This window comes from Anolis carolinensis, chromosome 2, assembly GCF_035594765.1.
Source record: "Anolis carolinensis isolate JA03-04 chromosome 2, rAnoCar3.1.pri, whole genome shotgun sequence".
Taxonomy (NCBI): domain Eukaryota; kingdom Metazoa; phylum Chordata; class Lepidosauria; order Squamata; family Dactyloidae; genus Anolis; species Anolis carolinensis.
Window position 1 is genome coordinate 113,694,088 of NC_085842.1, and position 15,114 is coordinate 113,709,201.

General features: G+C 39.2%; 1 protein-coding gene across 2 annotated transcripts; it reads left to right on the top strand.

Moving 5' to 3' along the window:
- The first annotated feature begins 5,363 nt into the window (after window positions 1–5,363).
- Window positions 5,364–11,554, top strand: drd1 (dopamine receptor D1). Of its 2 annotated transcripts, none has more exons than XM_008104792.3 (3): window positions 5,364–5,764; window positions 6,478–7,371; window positions 7,479–11,554. In XM_008104792.3, exon 3 carries the CDS (start codon window positions 8,138–8,140, stop codon window positions 9,494–9,496), a length of 1,359 nt encoding a protein of 452 aa, XP_008102999.2. In that variant the 5' UTR covers window positions 5,364–5,764; window positions 6,478–7,371; window positions 7,479–8,137; the 3' UTR covers window positions 9,497–11,554. The 2 variants fall into 2 exon arrangements, with proteins under 2 accessions (XP_008102999.2, XP_008103000.2); XM_008104793.3 differs by having other exon boundaries at window positions 7,842–11,554.
- The last annotated feature ends 3,560 nt before the right edge of the window (window positions 11,555–15,114 follow it).

Sequence of the window (15,114 nt, forward strand, 5' to 3'; positions counted from 1 at the left end):
GCTCCTCTCCTCTCCTCTTGCTTTCCTTCTATTGCAGTTACTGTGCTTGAGAAAAGCCATAGGGCAGTTGACCTCCCTTTTCTTGCTCCCTGTAGCTTTTAGCACTATTCAACTTGAGAAGGAAACAGCGTGATTCATAGATTAAGTACTAAACTGTTTTGTTTGTCCTTGATGGGATCTTCAGCAGCTTTTTGGTTCAGTTGTTGCCTCTACAGTCTAAAAATGCCCCAAATTTAGACAGGGCTACAGCTGGTTCAACCATGTTGGATGAACATTTCTGGGAGTTGTGATCCAAAAATGGGGTTTTTCCCATGTTCTCAAATATGCAAAGCTCAGGGCAAAAAGTCAGACCTTTTTTGCTCTGTTTAGCCTGGAAAATCAATACTGTTTAAACTGATTTTGGGAAAAACAATTGAATATCTATCTTATTAATTAATTCATTAAAGTCACATTCCCCAAATCATAACGGTTCTCAGGGAGGAGAATCGCTATATTTTCTCATTATTCTTTATTCCATATTCTTTTCTCAAGTTTAATATGAATAATGTTGAGAGGACAGGGTGAATAGTGAACCTTGGGCAGGGAAAAACATGTTGGCACAATTCCCTCTCCTTTTCTGTGCTGCTGCTGCATTTCCAAAAGAAAGCAAACCAGAATGAGACTGACTGTTAGCTACTCTAGGTTAGCTATGCATTATCAGTTGTAACTGACAGAAAGAAAAATTATAGGCGGCATACAAGCAGCTCTACAAATGATACCCCTAGGAAATTAACGTTTGATTTTGTGTGACAGTTCAGTGAGCCTGTTTGTTCCCTCATGACAGTTAACCCGCCCTCCTACACCCTGTCTGCATTGTGATTTCTGAAATCATCAATTCCAAAGCCTCACTAGTGCTTGCTATGCCAATATAGCCCATTTGTGTTCAAATGAAATTTTGCTGGCCCTTCATTTGCTAGAACGTACATCACGGTTATAAATTTGAAGGGTTGTGGAGAAAGGCTAGTTCTAGTTTGTAATTTTGAAAAAAAAATCTCAAATTTATTTATTTTATATACATCCTCTTTTTTCCCACCATAAAATAGAAAGTTGGGGGAGTTTCTGGTAAATGATCCCAAATTGTTTACTTGTTCTTGTTAGCTCATTCCTTCATATGCTCTTATACTGCACATTATAAATCCACACCATTCCTGAAGCACCTTGGAGAGACACAGGATGTTCAATTAGAGACCCCTCATCTGTGAGGATGAATTCTGTCCAGAAATATGAACTTTTCTGGAGGAGAGGAAAGAGAGGATCTAAGCCACTGTGATTTAACACACATATATAAATCACAGTAACTGTCACATATCTGTATGGCTCCATCAATATTTCGGACATGCAGCACCCATTTTTCTTACTTTGGATTCCTTACCCATTTTGAAGCATGGAAGTGGTCCCATCCCTAATCCTCCCGAAGGAAGGAAGGGAGGGAGGGAGGGAGGGAGGAAATAATCACTGTGAATTTATTATGAATCCCCCTTCATGAAACTTTATCCTAAGCAAAAAACTTTCATTCACTCATCGGAATCTCTATGTCTAAAGGTTTTTTAAAAACTGATTTTATACATTGAGAATCTAAAGATATAGAAAGAAGGAAGGAAAGCCTAAATCTTCATGATTTTTTCCGAGTTGAAGTATTTTAAATCACATGGCACCAAAAATATTTTGAAGAGGAAAAAAACTGCAATTGAAATGTGTGTAAGGAAATGTGTTCTGACCTGGTACCTTCTAGATATGTCAAACCATTAATCCCATAATTCCCAACCAACATGATAGGTATTGTAGTTCAAAACATTTGGAGCACACCTGGCTGGAGAAAGCTACACAACATGGATAACCAACTGAAGCCCCTTTCACAGTGCAGAATAAAATCCCTCATTATCTGTTTTGAACTGCAATATATAGCAGTGTAGACTTAGATAACCCGGTTCAAAGTAGACATTGTGGGATTTTCTGCCTTGATATTCTGGGTTATATGGCTGTGTGGAAGGGTTCTGTGATGTGAATAATATCAGTTGCAATATTTATTTATTTTTTAAATGAGAAACAGATAATTATTCTATTTAAAATGTTAGTTTTGTCTTGACACAACATTTTGAAATGATTCTGTTTTGACAAAGGATTTCCCTTTTCAAAAATCTATTTGTTGCAAATATGGAAAGGGAAAAATGAAAGAAAATAAATGGGAATAAAAACAAATTTAAACATATTCAGTTCACAGAGGTAGTAGTAAGGATCACACAATCGTCAATTAAGCATATAGGCTAATGTGGATGCTGCATGTCCCAAAAGGCATTTAATAAAAAACAATGGATAAAAACAGGATGCACATCCAAATGTAGACTGATGGATGGGGGTCTGCCTGTCTGTCTAATAGAACAGTTTACAGGAATGTAGTTAAGGGAGTGGATTTTTTTTATTGTGCCAGAAACGACTTGAGAACATACTGCAAGTCGCTTCTGGTATGAGAGAATTGGCCATCTACAGAGACGTTGCACAGGGAATGCTCAGAGGTGTCAGCTGGGAGGCTTCTCTAATGTCTCTGTAAGCTACAGCTGACAGACAGGAGCTCACCCCATCTCGCGAATTCGAACCAGTAACCTTCAGGTCAGAAACCCACCCTGCAGGTCAGCAGTTCGGCCGGCACAAGGGGTCAACCCATTGCGCCACTGCAGCTCCTAAAGAGAGTGGATGGGACAAAATGAGAGCACGGCCACATTAAATAGAAATTCTGCCCCTTCCCATTAATGTTTTCTTCTGTCATTAAATTTCCAACACTGCAAAGAGTGATATATTCAAAATAATTAACACCTACAACTCTTCCATTAGCTATGTTTGCATTCCCATGGTAACTTTGCCTGCCCCTGTTCACTGGATGCCTAAACTCTATTTCTGGAGATTAAACTGAAATTTTAAGTTACTGCAATGCTCTCCCTCCCTCCCCCTGCCCCCTCCCCTCCCGCTTTGCTGAAAATCTCTTAAGGGAGAAATGATGGCATCTCTGCACAGCACCTTCTAGTTGCTGGAATGAGGAGCCTTTCATCTGGAAAAGCTCTGTGTTCCTTTGCAACTCTTGAGGGATCATAGAGCCCATTTACATTGTTCTTGTGTTAGGCTCCACGTTGCAAGAGACATTATAGGCATAGCTGGCATATTTACAAGGAGCATTGGAGTCCAATGAGCCATGGAACCAGCTACACAAATCAAATGAGGCATGCTTTCCTGAAACACCTTTGTACCACCCAACAAGAATTTTTCTCCTTTCAAAAGCCATGCATTTTCAAGCCAAATGTTGTTTTGTATCTTCAAGTCATTTCTGACATATGGTGAAGCCAAGGCTCTGTGTCCCTTTGCAACTCTTTTTTTTTATGAAATTTGTTCAAAGGAGGGGTAATATTTGCCTTACTCTGATTGTAAGAGAGAATGACTTGCCCAAGGTCACCCAGTGGGTTTCCAAGGCTGAACAGGGATTTGAACCCTGGTCTTCAGGGGCATACTCTAACATTCAAATCACTACTATACTGGATCTGTGGTTAAATGTCACAAGGATTAATGTATTAGAAGGAGTTAAACATGCTAAGCCATACCAAAGAAGAACAAAACAATTCAGATGGGATCAGTCAATGAAGATTGGGGGATCAGTCTATAAATAATAAATAATAATATAATAAATAAATCTTTATTTGTATCCTGCCATCATCTTCCCGAAGGGACCCACAGCAACTCACAGAAGCACTCCAGTGCTGCATGTAAACAACAATACAGAAGTATAAATACAATGACATAAGTATAAACAACAGCACATATAAAATCCCACTAATAAAATTGTAAGAGTATAAAATTATAAAAAAAATCCTAAAGCACAGTAGAACCTGTGAATAAGCCAGCTTTTTGCTGTGACAATCAAAGTGTGAAGCAGTACAATTGGTGGCTCATCAGATGACCATAGATTACACAAAACTGATGGCCTGTCTGAAGAGCCATGTTTTTAAATTCAGGCAAAGGGCTTGAAGAGTGTGGGCTAGCCTAATTTCTTTAGGGAGGGTATTCCAGAGCCGGGAAGCCACCACTGAGAAGTCCCTCTCTCTCTCCTCCACACCAAGCGTACTTGAGACAGTAGTGAGACTGAGAAAAGGGCCTCCCCAGCAGATCTCAATGGCCATGCCAGTTCGTAGAAGGAGATGCGGTCTATCTGTATATTATCTATCATATCATATACCTTTTATTGGGTGCTATAAGGCAATGAAATTTACTTAGGATCAATCATGCTGGACCCAATACAAATAATAAAGACAACAGTATAAAAACATGACATGGGATATTTAAAAGGGAGCGGAAAGAAAACATCAACAACAGAGAAAAAAGATTAAAAAGTTGTTTGAGATTTATACGAAAAATGGAGCAAAATAGATGAAGGTTGAGAAGTTCAAGGGGAAGCTATAACAGTTGGTTTTTCTTTAGATTACATTACTATTTAAGTGTTACCCTCTCTATGGGATTTTTGTACTGGGCTGACAATTTGTTGTTAAATAAGTACTGGGGTCCAAGATCATGGTAGAAGTAGTAATATCATCTCACTGAGGATGCCCGGACTCTTGGGTGAACTGCAGCACCCTTTGGAAAACTTCACTCTGGCAGTAAGACAGACAAAACCTAGGTAAGAGGGTGCAGCATTGTGCAGGCAATATTTTCTATATTTAGTGATAGAGTTTGCTTGATTGCCATTTTTAAAAAACAACTACCCACCACCATGATTTGAGGATCTCGTTGCCAACACTTGACTGTATTTCCTTAGTTCTGCAAAAAATAAATCTAAAACGATTGAATGTATTCTGTGTGTATAGCCTTCATACACAAGAGTATGAACATGCATTTGTGTCTGAGAAGGAAGCTCACATACGCAGAGGTCGAGCGCAGAGCAAAAGCAAAGTCACAGGAATTATTTTGCTCCTCCTGCTCCATGCCAAAAATGTCCTTTACATCATGTCTTAAAATGCATGTCATTTGCTAGTGACAAACATCTTAAGACATTGGTCAGTAGACGTAGCATCAGAAGCAGGCCTCAGGGAAAGGCACTGGGAGAGATATGGCTGAACCTAGCAAAGCTGTGCTCATTTGCTCTTTCGAATCTATCAACAGAGACAAGTTATACAGGTTCTGCTTCTAGAGGGATTTGGCTCCATTTTTATGGTGCTTCCAAACAAGGCTTTTATTACCATGCATTAGAAGTTTGATGGACTCCAGAAGACAATGTCTTCAAATTTGTCTCTAATTTGTAGCCCTCTACTGTGTCTTCTATATTTTTTCTTTTGACAAAAAATACCTGTTTAAGAGAGGAAAATAGAATTGCTGCACAGTGACATTTGATTGATCGGGAAGCACCCTTGTTCTACCCTCTTTTCTAAAACACATCCTTGCGCACATAGGAGGACTCAAAATAAATAATTCTTCTTGTTAACGTGGAGGAAAAATACCTTGTATCTGTCAGAAGAGGGAGCCAGGCCCACACTGAAATCTGTGTTGCTGGAAGTTATTGAGCACAATGAATGGCAAGGAGAGAAAGTGGTTATGTGTGTAGTGGAAAGGGTGGGGGGAGAGAGAGATAGGAACCAGAAATAAACCAGCCGCAAAAAGATGAGGTGAGTGTCGTTCTTTCAGCTGGAAGCCTGTAACATCAGCACCCTGCAAACAGCCGCACGGTGGGACGAATGACTTCTTTGTGTTGGTAAGTTTTTGCTTGAGGGCAAAGACTAATTTCATACCTTGGTGTCAGCTTGAATTATATGCAGTTTGTTTGTGGGTGTTGGGGTTCATGGTTGGGGAGGGGAGTCCCTTTGCGCTGATAGTGTGTTATTTCGATAGTCTTCTTTTGTTTTTCTTTTGTTTTTCTTTTTTTACAAATGTGGACCTAACAGAGTTGATGAGCCAATCTTTTGCTTCTATGTGGATCTGTTCTAGATCATTTTTGAATGTTTACATACATATGTGGTTCTGCACATTTGAGCGTAGCTTGTTTATATGTATGTTCAACCAGAGTGCAAATGGAATGCCTCCTAGGTCCCTCGGGGCTTGTCTGGCAGCTACTTTTAGAGACGATTCTAAAAGAAATGATTTTATGGCTACGTCCATTAATAATTGGGATAAATCAATACATTTTTACCATTTGGAAAAGTGGGGTTTTCCCATCAAGACCTCCATAACCCAGGAGAGTTAAAATTAATATGCCATGCTTAGAATCAGGACATTTGAGTAATTGATTTTACTTTTTTTAGTGGCCAAATAGGCTATGGAAAATAGTATTTGTTTATAGTTATAGAAAAAAGGAATAAGGCTGCGTTCTCCACAGAGAAAGCTTCTTGTTTTTAAAAACCAGGATATTTGAAGGGCTACTGCTCATTATTTTCACTCATGCCTGGATTTCACTCCTCTGTGATTTAGGAAAGAAAATTCACACAGAGAGACCTTTTCTTGCGAGGTGATGTGCCTACCTAATACTTCAGATGAGAAGAAACCTGCGATGTCGGGGTCCTGGGCTTGGCAAAACAGAGAGAGATCACGTAGCATCATCCCAGACGTAAATCCAAGATCAGATGCAGCAGGAAATCCTGAAGAAAATGTTGTACTACCTGAACACATCTAAAGGAAAAAAGATTATGATTGTGATCTAATCCCCAGACTGCGGCAGTTATGAGTTATAGCTGAAAGATGGATATTTAAAGAAATTGGAAAAGTTTCTCAATAGCTACAGTTAGTGAAATTATATTTTATACACTGACCACTAGGTTGGGAGCTTACATCAAAGGCCAAAAGGAACTGCTCTTACGACTTTTCCTTATTTACCTCTACCAAGGAAAACTTAAGCATTTCAAAGCTATTTGCCAGGGAATTGGAAAGCTCATGCCTTAGCCTGGATGATTTCATCCTGATGGCCCACTTCAACAGGATATACAAAGTGTGACTTGAGTGATGACAACCCAGATAGGACTGCCTTGATGCACCAAGTTAGCATGTGAATTGAAAGAGATGGCTGGAATTGAAGGAACCACATCGAATTGAAGGAACCTTCCGAAGGGTAATGAAGAAGAGATCTTGAAAGTTGTGCCTGGAGGGTGTTGCTGATGAAAAAATAGGGCTAGCTGGTCTACTTATCTGCCCCCCACCCCTTCATACTTTTGGAAGATTATACCTTATGCAGTGCAACTTGCCTGCTTTGATTGTGACCCCTATTTTGTTTTTGTTTTTCTCCACTCTGCTATGCAATTCAAATTCTAAATAATATAGAAAGAAAAATGTTCTTCCCTGGACTAGACTAAAGCAACAAAAGTCAAACAGGTAGGAGATTTCTTCATATGAAAAGCTGCAGTGCTATAACTAGATCTATATATTGATCTACAAGCTATTTACTGTCTTAAATGTTAATGTATTTTCTTTGCCTCTAGGACTATGAATCTTTAACAATGTGGAACATTATGAGGAGTTGATTCCTGAGGCTACTTATAAAGAGAGAACTGGTGTTTTAATTTCAAAACTAAAATGTACAGAGACTGAAAGGGTATTAAAATGTTCCACCAATTAGAGGGATGGAAAATAAAATCAGAAACAAAAGCACCTAATGTGTTATGCTTCAGTAGAGCTGAAGGGCTAGTTAAACGGACACTGGATAAACTAAATCAATAATCTATTTAAGTGAGAATATATCTAAGTTGGAATGTGATTGTGACCCCGATCTATTGAGTTTAGATTTATGGGACTCTCAGAGGATTCTTCTGCTGGCATGTTCTTACTTGAGTAATCTCTTTTAGACTGAAATTCAGAAAGGATTGCCAAGAAATAGCAATAGCGGGTGCCAAGACATCAGCAACATCATCAACAAAACGACTGTGATGGTCAGTTTCAGATGCTTACCTGGTGTTCTTAATGGAATTCCTAAGGATAATGGGATACCTCCCAAGAGTTAAGAGACTTTAGCATCAGCTTTGGGGGAGGTCTTCTTGGCCACTGGTGAGTAATTACTGGACACCTGATGTCTCGTTTGTACGGATGCAAGCTGATGTCATCATCACAAGCCCCATGATATGAGATTGCCTCTGGAGAAACAATGAATTGGAACAACACCACTATGGACGGGACAGGTTTGCTTGTGAAAAAGGATTCTTGTGTCCGAATCCTCACCGGCTGCTTCCTCTCCTTGCTGATTCTCTCCACCCTCCTAGGCAACACACTTGTCTGTGCTGCTGTCATCAGATTTCGCCACCTGAGATCCAAAGTGACCAACTTCTTTGTGATCTCATTGGCCGTCTCAGACCTTTTAGTAGCAGTTTTAGTCATGCCCTGGAAAGCTGTTGCTGAGATAGCTGGATTCTGGCCTTTTGGGTCATTCTGTAACATCTGGGTAGCCTTTGACATCATGTGCTCCACTGCCTCCATCTTAAATCTGTGTGTCATTAGTGTGGACAGGTATTGGGCCATCTCTAGCCCTTTCAGGTATGAGAGGAAAATGACCCCCAGAGCAGCATTCATCATGATCAGTGTGGCATGGACTTTGTCTGTGTTGATTTCTTTCATTCCGGTGCAACTGAACTGGCACAAGGCTAAAACCACAAGCTTTCTAGACCTCAATGCCACATTTCAAGGTGTAGCAATGGACAACTGCGATTCCAGCTTAAACAGGATGTACGCCATCTCCTCCTCTCTCATTAGCTTTTATATCCCAGTGGCCATCATGTTAGTCACCTACACAAGGATATACCGAATTGCTCAAAAACAGATAAGACGCATTTCAGCCTTGGAACGGGCAGCCGTGCATGCCAAGAACTGCCAAACACCTGCTGGCAATGGAAACGTTCTGGACTGTCAGCAGCCAGAGAGTTCTTTCAAGATGTCCTTCAAGAGAGAAACAAAAGTCCTAAAGACTTTGTCAGTGATTATGGGTGTGTTTGTGTGCTGCTGGTTACCCTTTTTCATACTGAACTGCATGGTGCCCTTTTGTGAGCCCACTGTACCATCCAGGGGAACAGAACCGTTTTGTATCAGTTCTGCCACTTTTGATGTTTTTGTTTGGTTTGGATGGGCCAATTCTTCACTCAATCCCATCATCTATGCCTTCAATGCCGATTTTCGCAAGGCATTCTCCACCCTCTTGGGATGCTACAAACTCTGCCCTGCTTCTATTAATGCTATAGAGACAGTTAGTATAAACAACAACGGGGGCATAGCCTTTTCCAGTCAGCTTGAGCCCAGGGGCTCCAGCCCCAAAGACTGTAATATGGTTTATCTCATTCCTCATTCTGTCATATGCCCTGAAGAAGATGCCCTTGTGAATAAAGAAGAGGAAATGGGGTTGCCTAAAACAATGGAGGAAATATCTCCAGTCCTGTCAGGGATCTTGGATTTTGAGGCTGACGTGTGTTTGGAAAAGATCAACCCCATCACGCAAAATGGCCAACATAAAACCTGAGGGGTACAGTTAGCCCTTCAAAATGTAATACTGCAAGAAAGATTTTCAAGCTGTTTTTGTTTTTGTGGGATGGGGTATTGGGAGGGAGGGATGAGGAAAGTATGCTATTGTGAGAGTCAAAGCCATCACTCAAAAACCCAGGGCTCCACTGAGCTGCTGTTTCTCAGAACCATACAATCCAAGCAAACAATTCCAACTCAATATATACTGTATTTAGCGGTTGTTCTATGTTGTTCATTCTGAGTGGAAATGAAATAGAGGATGATACAGTGTTGCTTCATGGAAAATGAAAACGAGCTTGACCAATGTTTGCAGAAGTGGAACTGGGGTGGGGAAAGTAAATAAACTTTATTATAGGAATACAATGTATTAAACTAAATATGAAGTTCCTGTTTGACTTGCATAAGTGTTCATGGTTGTTTATAGGTTGCAAGTAAAGTTTGGTGAGTTGCCAGGTCTGTTGGATGCCTTTATAAATGATTTCTGAACATCAATAGAGCCTTATAACAAAGAGTGGAATATTTTTAATAGTAGGAAGAGAATGTGTCAATGCTGATATTATTTATTTATTATTTAAATGGATATTTTTCATATGTTTCAATAACTTGAGCTTTATTTATCTTATTTTAACATATGTCTAAAGAATGGAATATTTCTGAGGTTTTCTTCACTGCATTTTGACCAGTTTACTAGTCAGCACTTTATTTAAAAAAGAAAGGAAAGAGTGAGCATTCCTCTAAGCTTTGCTTAGGTGACTGTAGAACTTTTAATCATTTAAAACATTGCAAAAGATGAGGAATCAACAGCACTGTGTAACAAAAGTAAGATGTCTTGTGGGTTCTCCTCTCTCTCCCTGCCCAAAGATAGGGCCTGAGTTGACCAAATGACGCGTTGTAAAAGCTGTATCCCTGTCGGAAAGGCAGAGAAAATGGCTGTGATCAATTATGAAGTTTCATTTTATGTTGACTTTGTTCAATTGTCAGCATGTGAAGCTGTATATACTCAACCTTATATAAGCATACACCTTAAAAGATGAAATGATATAAGGAGAAAGCCATCTTTGGTTAACTCATCATGTGGTTTGCCATTTGGTAAGACAAACCTTCCCTTTTAAGATATATACTTTTCTTATTTCAGAGCCTGACTATCTTTTCATTGTTGCCATTGATGGTGCGGGAAAGACCTGCACATACCTGCAAGGAAATGTATGATTGCTTTATCAATGGATATTACCCACGATAGATTAATTGCGCCTCAATTTTTAGGGGCTGTATACCTCCAAAGAACCAGATTTTAGTGTCAAATGATGGGGGGAAAGGCTATTTGCCCTTGCCTCTTGCTTGTATGTATCTTATTGGACATTATGGGAGAGAAGATGCTGGATTCTGAGCCTCCAGCCTGAGCTGGCATGACTTTCTATGTTCCCATGAAATTGATTTACTCTAAAAGGCAACAAAGAATACAACAATTGTGCAATTGTAGTTTTCCTTTTCGTTGGCTGCCCATTGCATAGCAAATAGTGCCTCATTCCTATTCTGGATCTCCCACATACTGAATGGAGCAGCGAAACACTAGGAAAATTATGTTTTCCCCCAGTTAAACTCTGCCATGTCCCCCACCCTCCCTTGGGTTGTCCAGATTTTTTAAAACTACCTTTAAATCAGTTTCCTTACCATGGTCTCTTAGTAATATAAAATATAATAAATAATAAAATAAAAGTATGAAGTTACTAATGCTATCACCTGTCACCAGCATTATTATACAAAACATTCCAAGATAATTATTTTAGGATTTTTTCAAGGAGGGATGTCTGCAAAGTAAGCAGACAACTTGGGAAGAAACAGCATTCATCAAGAAATGCAGTCAGCAAAAGAGATCTGGGAGAGACAAGTTAGAAGCCTAATGAAAATGTACATCCTGCAATCAGGTCTGTGTTATTTATGTATTGTGAATGTTTTCATAATTCTATTGCCTGTAAGCTGCTTTCATAAATATAATAAAAATATTTTGTGAACATAAGGTCAAATAAAGCAATTTACATTATGTTTATTAAATAAATCTTGGTTTTTGTCAAATTGTTTAAAATCCTCCTAACAATTGGTTTCCACTCCCCTTTTGCTTGTTGGAACAGCTCTTGTGGTGGCAAATAGAAATCATCTAGGAATCAAGTTTCATTGAAAAGGTCTTTTTGGCATCCCTTCAAACTTGAACTGCAATTGGGTTGATTTCTGTTCTTTGCTGAAAATGGGAGATGAAGGCTCAGTGGTGATGCACAGGCTTTGTGGCATGTGGAAGGTCAGAGGTTCAGTCCCCAACAATAACCTTAACAAGGCTGAGAAAGACTTTGGAGAGGTACATGCTGTCAGTCAGCATAAACAACATTGAGCTAGACTGATCAATGGTCTGATTTGCTTTCAGTGTAAAATGAAGTCTGCTTCTGGAGACCTAAAGTAAGTTGAAAACTCTTTCATAGCTACATTACGAAACAAAACAAAGAGTTATGGGACAGAACACCATAAACAACTCTTTGCATTATATCCAAAAAGAGATTTGTATTTATCATTCCACAGCTCTCTGTTTTGCAATTCATTCTATAATAATAAAAATGGACAAAAAATTGATTTTGCTTATGAACGATGTGCATGCCTTTATGTCAGTGTGCTGAGCAAGTACAGTATGACCTTTGCATCCACAGGACGTATGTTCCTAAGACTTTGCGTGAATATGTGGAACTGTAGATAACCCCATTGAAATGAAGGTCTTCTGGCCCAAGAATATCAGGGAGATCATGCAGGAGGACCTAGAAAATGCTTAGAAGGGACATATATTGCGAGACATGGATAAATGAAATCGTGGATATATCTCCTGTGGATCTGGGGGCTGTATGTTAATGGCTAATAGTAATTTTCATAACAGAGCTACTGCTTTATCCCATTTTGTAAATTCTATTTTTTCCCATTCTTCTGGGTTAACTGCCAATGAGTGTTACTTTCGCATTTTGAAAATTCACAATTCTAGTAAGTAACCAAGAGTGTTTTTTAATTGGACACATCTGAGCTCCCATGGAGTGTCTTGTTGTAGCAAGATTGAGAAAGAGCTGTTTGTCACTGTTATTTGATGGATTACATAAATTGTATTAACACTGTGTTGATATATATTGGAGTTACCTGAAATATTGTTTTGATTCAGCAGGACCGAGGCACTGGAGATATAGCAGATTGTAATGAATTGAAATTTGTAAATTGAATCACAAAGGCTGTGATCTCTAGCTATGTGGCATTAGTTTAGATGTATTTTAAAAAGGATTATGCAAACTGATGGGAAGATAAAAACCTATCACTTGCTACAATATATTCCAGATTCATTTAGTATTACTGAATGCAAGATATAGCAGAGCAGTGAAGGGTGGAGCTTTTGATTTTAAAGATTTGCAGTGTCTCCTTAGAAGTAGATGACTGCTCGTTCAAAGTATTTGTGACTGCAATCAAACCATGCAATGAGATTAATGCACCTTTCATCTGATTTGGCAAGTTTCAATCCTTGTGTCTCTTATGATCTCTATCAGTGTTTAAAGAAGCCTACATGCCCATGTGAATAAGAGGGTGAGTATACTAAGATGGGGAAAATACTATATTCTCCTGAATCTTAACAAAGCATGTTTTTCTTTTATCCCTTTCTTTTTGGCCCCATTTGCACTTTCATATAACACCATTTCAAACTGCATTTATATGGTCAATGTAGACTCATATAATGCAGTTTAACTGCATTGAACTGCATTATATGAATCTACACTGAACAAAAATGCTGTCTCTTACTGAATTATATGGTAGTGTAGATGGAACCTCTGAATCTGACTGAGTAAGGGTGCATCTAGATTAATACTACTTTAACTGCCATGACTCGATGCTATTGAACCATGGGATTTGTAGTTTTACAAGGTATTTCACCTTCTCTGACAAATAGTGCTGGTGTATCAACCAAACTACAACTCACAGGATTCCATTGCATTGAGCCATGGCAGTTAAAGCAGTGCAATTGATTCTATAGTCTAGGGGCACATCTACACTGACCATTTAGGTCAATTTGGAGTCAGTTTGGGAAGAAATGGTTTTGCTGTGCATGTGATTAGATTGACTATTATGAAAGTGGGTTGAGACCAGGAAGGTGATTACATTAACCATGGAATCTGGCCTAAAACCACTTTGCACCCCCCCCCCCACCCCCGTTTTCTGGGTGAGCATAGGAGTTGAAAAAAAGAGAAAACGACAGTTAGGAGTGGAGGTAATCAATTACCTCTCCCAGGGGGTCAGTTAGTCCCCTGCGACCAACCATGCCATTGGGGCATTTTTCAGCAGCCTCTTCCTTTCAAATTCTACAAAGCGCTTCAGCAAGGGCATGTATCTACAATGCACTTCTCATCCTGCAGAGCCAATTTTGACCTATGATCTGGGATATATTGGGATCTGTTATAGCGCATGCATATTGACCAAATGAGTAGTTTTATTTAAGCTTGTTCAGTACAAAAAGTGGCTTTCACAATTGATGCAGATTTTGCAGGGGTGGTGATGCTAAATATATAGAGGGCAGATAGGTTTTTTTTAAATGTAGAAGTGTATGGAAGTTGGGAGTAGGAGGGTGCCATCTCTTTCTCATTGCGTGCATCCATTGTCCTTGGATTGCAATGGTATGGACAGGGCTTATAATGTCTATCATAATGAAAACCTCTTTGTGAGGGCAAAACAAATGGTTTCAATTTGGTTTCAGTGCTCTCAGTGACCTTTTCCTATCAAGTTAATTGCTGCTTTTGGAAATGTGTAATTGAAATACTGCAGCAATCTCAATGTCTTCCTTGTCTATCTTCCTGATAATTTCATATAATTTCAATATAAATCTGTATTACCATTCTGTATATGCCTTTATCCATCTCTTCTCTATGCGTTTTATAGAGCTTGACCATGACAATTTGTAGACCACAGAATCCCCAAGCCAGCATGCCATTGGTTGTTGTTGCTGTTGTTGTTTTTTTTTTTACCTTCAGGTTGTTTTTGATTTATAGTGACCTTCAGGCAAACCTGTCATGGGATTTTCTGAGGCCTAGATAGCACCTACACTGTAGAATTAATGCAGTTTGACACCACTTCAGCTGCTATGGCTTTGTGCTATAGAATTATGATAGCTGTAGTTTTACAAGATAATTAGCTTTCTTTGCCAGAGAGTGCTGGTGCCTCACCAAACTATAAATCTCAGGCTTCGTAGCATGGAGCCATGGCAATTAAAGTGGTGTCAAACTGCATTAATTCTACAGTGTAGATGAACCCTAAAACTATGTGACTTGCCCAAGGTCACTCACTGGGTTGTTTCCAGAATCATAATTCAGCACTCAAACCACTACACCAGACTGGCTTGCATTGGTGCTACATTTAGTTATTTATTTGATTTTATATTAATCTGAGTTCTGAAATAGGGGCCCGCTTCTATATCCCACCAGACATGGGAGAGGGCTTTTTACGCTATTTATTTATTTATTTATTTATTTACAGTATTTATATTCCGCCCTTCTCACCCCAAAGGGGACTCAGGGTGAATCACAATGTACACATACAAAGCATTCACCCTGG

Excerpts from the sequence above, each read along its gene's own strand:
- drd1 (XM_008104792.3), top strand. The coding sequence starts at position 8,138 with ATGAATTGGAACAACACCACTATGGACGGGACAGGTTTGCTTGTGAAA.